At 56.3% G+C, this 2,500-nt stretch overlaps 1 protein-coding gene across 1 annotated transcript in view; it reads left to right on the forward strand.

Moving 5' to 3' along the window:
- Positions 1 to 2,500, forward strand: part of LOC122260058 (uncharacterized) — a 3,988-nt gene that overhangs the window by 1,104 nt on the left and 384 nt on the right. The window contains exon 1 of the mRNA XM_043027152.2: positions 1 to 2,500. This exon is cut by the window's left edge and continues 1,104 nt beyond it; it is cut by the window's right edge and continues 384 nt beyond it. Within this exon, the coding sequence (XP_042883086.2) occupies positions 1,230 to 2,045 (816 nt within the window). The 5' untranslated portion in view covers positions 1 to 1,229 and the 3' untranslated portion in view covers positions 2,046 to 2,500.

Here is a 2,500-nt window from a genome sequence, read left to right on the forward strand (position 1 = left end):
CGTAATGAAGTGTTTTACATGTGGCTGAGTTTCCCCCCTTAATTAGGCAGGAGAAGGTAACGTTCTTGTCAGTTTTCATTTTTTCTTTTTTTTTCCTTCGCTCTCTCTCCTTTCTTTTTGTGTATCTTTTTTTTTCTTCTCGTTCCTTTCTCTCTTCGATGGGTTTCCTTTTTCCTTCAATGGCAGCGTCTCCTTCGGTTCTTTAACATTGTCTGACAATTCCGTTAATCCTAAAATCCTTACACATAACATTTAAATATCCTTTCGTCTTCTTTCACACAGTGTAACCATAAGCTCGCCGATGATTGGTCGCTGCAAAGTCACGTGACCGTAACGAAGACCGCGACTTCCGTGTCCTGGGAAATTTTTCAGTGGCGATCGTCCGTTTCCCATCGTCTTCAAGATCGTTCAGTACATGTTTTTCCTTTTATCTCTCCCGCGAAAGGAGTTGAATAACCTTGTCAGCTCCTAAAGCGTCTTTAGGCGATGGGCTTTATGCTTTTGGACGACGGGATCCTGGCAAGTCCGACGAGGAAGAGCGGAGCGTTTTCGTCGAGGGGAAAGTCGGTGAGCGAAGACATCGGGGAAAGAAGTGGCGGATTTGGAGCAGCGGCGCGAAGATGGCGGTCGCTGGTAGTACAGTAGAGCACTCACGGAGTCCAGTGACTGCCTGCGTTATTTGACACTGAGCCTGCGCCCCAGAAGGGCTTCTCTTCAAGGCGGCTGCGGGGAAACTCGGTTGGCGCGCGTTGGCGAAGGGAGAGTGGCCTGCTGGCGAGACTCGAACGGCTGGAAGGAGGCGCCGCCCCAAGCTGGCTGGCGGTAGAAAGTCTTGCGGCGCAGCGAACTGGCGCCAGTGTAGCCGTGACGCCGCCGCGGCCGCCGCACTTGTGCAATATCCAGGAAGTGACCTTGTGTCCGTCTCGGGCTGACACTGACCTTGGCGGGTCGCTGGCAACGTGCCGGCAGGGATCAGTGACCCTCCGCGGTGACTCAGCAACATGCACCCATAACGCACCCGGGACTCGCCGCGACACCAGTCAGGACAAGTAGCGGACTCGGGCTGCCTCGCGCCCGCCGAACGGCTCCTGCGCCAGTCGGGACCAGTGCAACGGCGCAACGGCATGGAGACGCAAGCTCCTGCAGTGCGCCCCTGGAACAGTGTGTGACGAAGTGTGGATTGTGTGAACTCGAAAGTGCCCCGAGTGCTCGTAGTGCGAACCTTCGGCATGTCGGTCCACGCGGGAGAGTATTGGCCCGACCGCAGCATCTCGCAGCAGTACTTTACTCTCGGAGATTTCAACTACAACCCAGGAAGTGATCCTGGAGCGATCCTGTCCCCGGGACCCGAGGGCGCGGCGCCCACGATAGCGCCTCCCGCGGGCGTGACGCCCCACCAGACCCGTGATATCCTGCAGTCGTGCGTGGACGGCGGCAGCGACGGCTACCACAGCTCGACGCCCGATGACCTTGCCTCCGAGTGCTCGCCGGGCGCGGAGCTGCAGGCGGCGGGGGCGGGGGCGGCGCCCGGGGCGGCGGCCGACCGCTGCGCCAAGGACCTGGTGTCGGAGGCCTACCCGAACCTAGAGTACTACCAGGCCGCCTATCCCGCCACGGCGGACCTGAGTGCCCTCACGCCCTCATACTCGTACGCCTCCGCCAGCGCCGCGCCCGCCGGCGGCTGGAGCGCCCAGCAGTTCAGCCCGGGGGAGCTCGAGGGCTGCCACCAGGAGCACTTCATCCCGCCCGAGACGCCGCCCTCCCTCGTGACGCACTACAAGCCCTTGAGAATTCGCCGCCGCCCGCCCAAGGTGGTCGGCAATGAGGTCCTCCGCAAGAGGCGCCTCGCGGCCAACGCCAGGGAGCGGCGGCGCATGAACGGCCTCAACGACGCCTTCGAGAAGCTGCGCGAAGTCGTCCCTACCCTCGGCAACGACAGGAAGCTGTCCAAGTTCGAGACGCTGCAGATGGCGCAGACGTACATCACCGCCCTGGCCGAGCTGATCCGAAGGGCGGACGCCGAGGTCGCCACGTCGTCCGCCTGACGCAAAGGTAGGGCCGCACCTGTGGGAAATACACCGTCATGCTCGCTGGCCCTCGCGCGGCCCTCGCGCCCTCGGGAACCGATCCCTGCGTCAGGGTACTAGGATCATCATCAATACAACTTCATTTCGAAGTAACACACACACATATATATACATACATACATACATACATACATTATATATATATATATATATATATATATATATATATATATATATATATATATATATATATATATACATATTGTATGTATTATCATTATGAATCACAAGATTTTTGCTTTGTATTTTTGGCAAATCTCATAATTATTCACACGCAGAGAAGAGAAAATTGCTTCGAAGTGTGGGTGTATTTTCTATAAGGTTTCCCTACATGCGATTACCCACCGTTGTTGCAGACACGACAATCTCCTTGGATTGCTCTTATTGTTATAGATATGACTCCAAGATATAAA

The sequence above is a fragment of the Penaeus japonicus genome, unplaced genomic scaffold, assembly GCF_977035675.1.
Source record: "Penaeus japonicus unplaced genomic scaffold, GWHDUDI00000001_assembly GWHDUDI00000023, whole genome shotgun sequence".
NCBI classification, from domain to species: domain Eukaryota; kingdom Metazoa; phylum Arthropoda; class Malacostraca; order Decapoda; family Penaeidae; genus Penaeus; species Penaeus japonicus.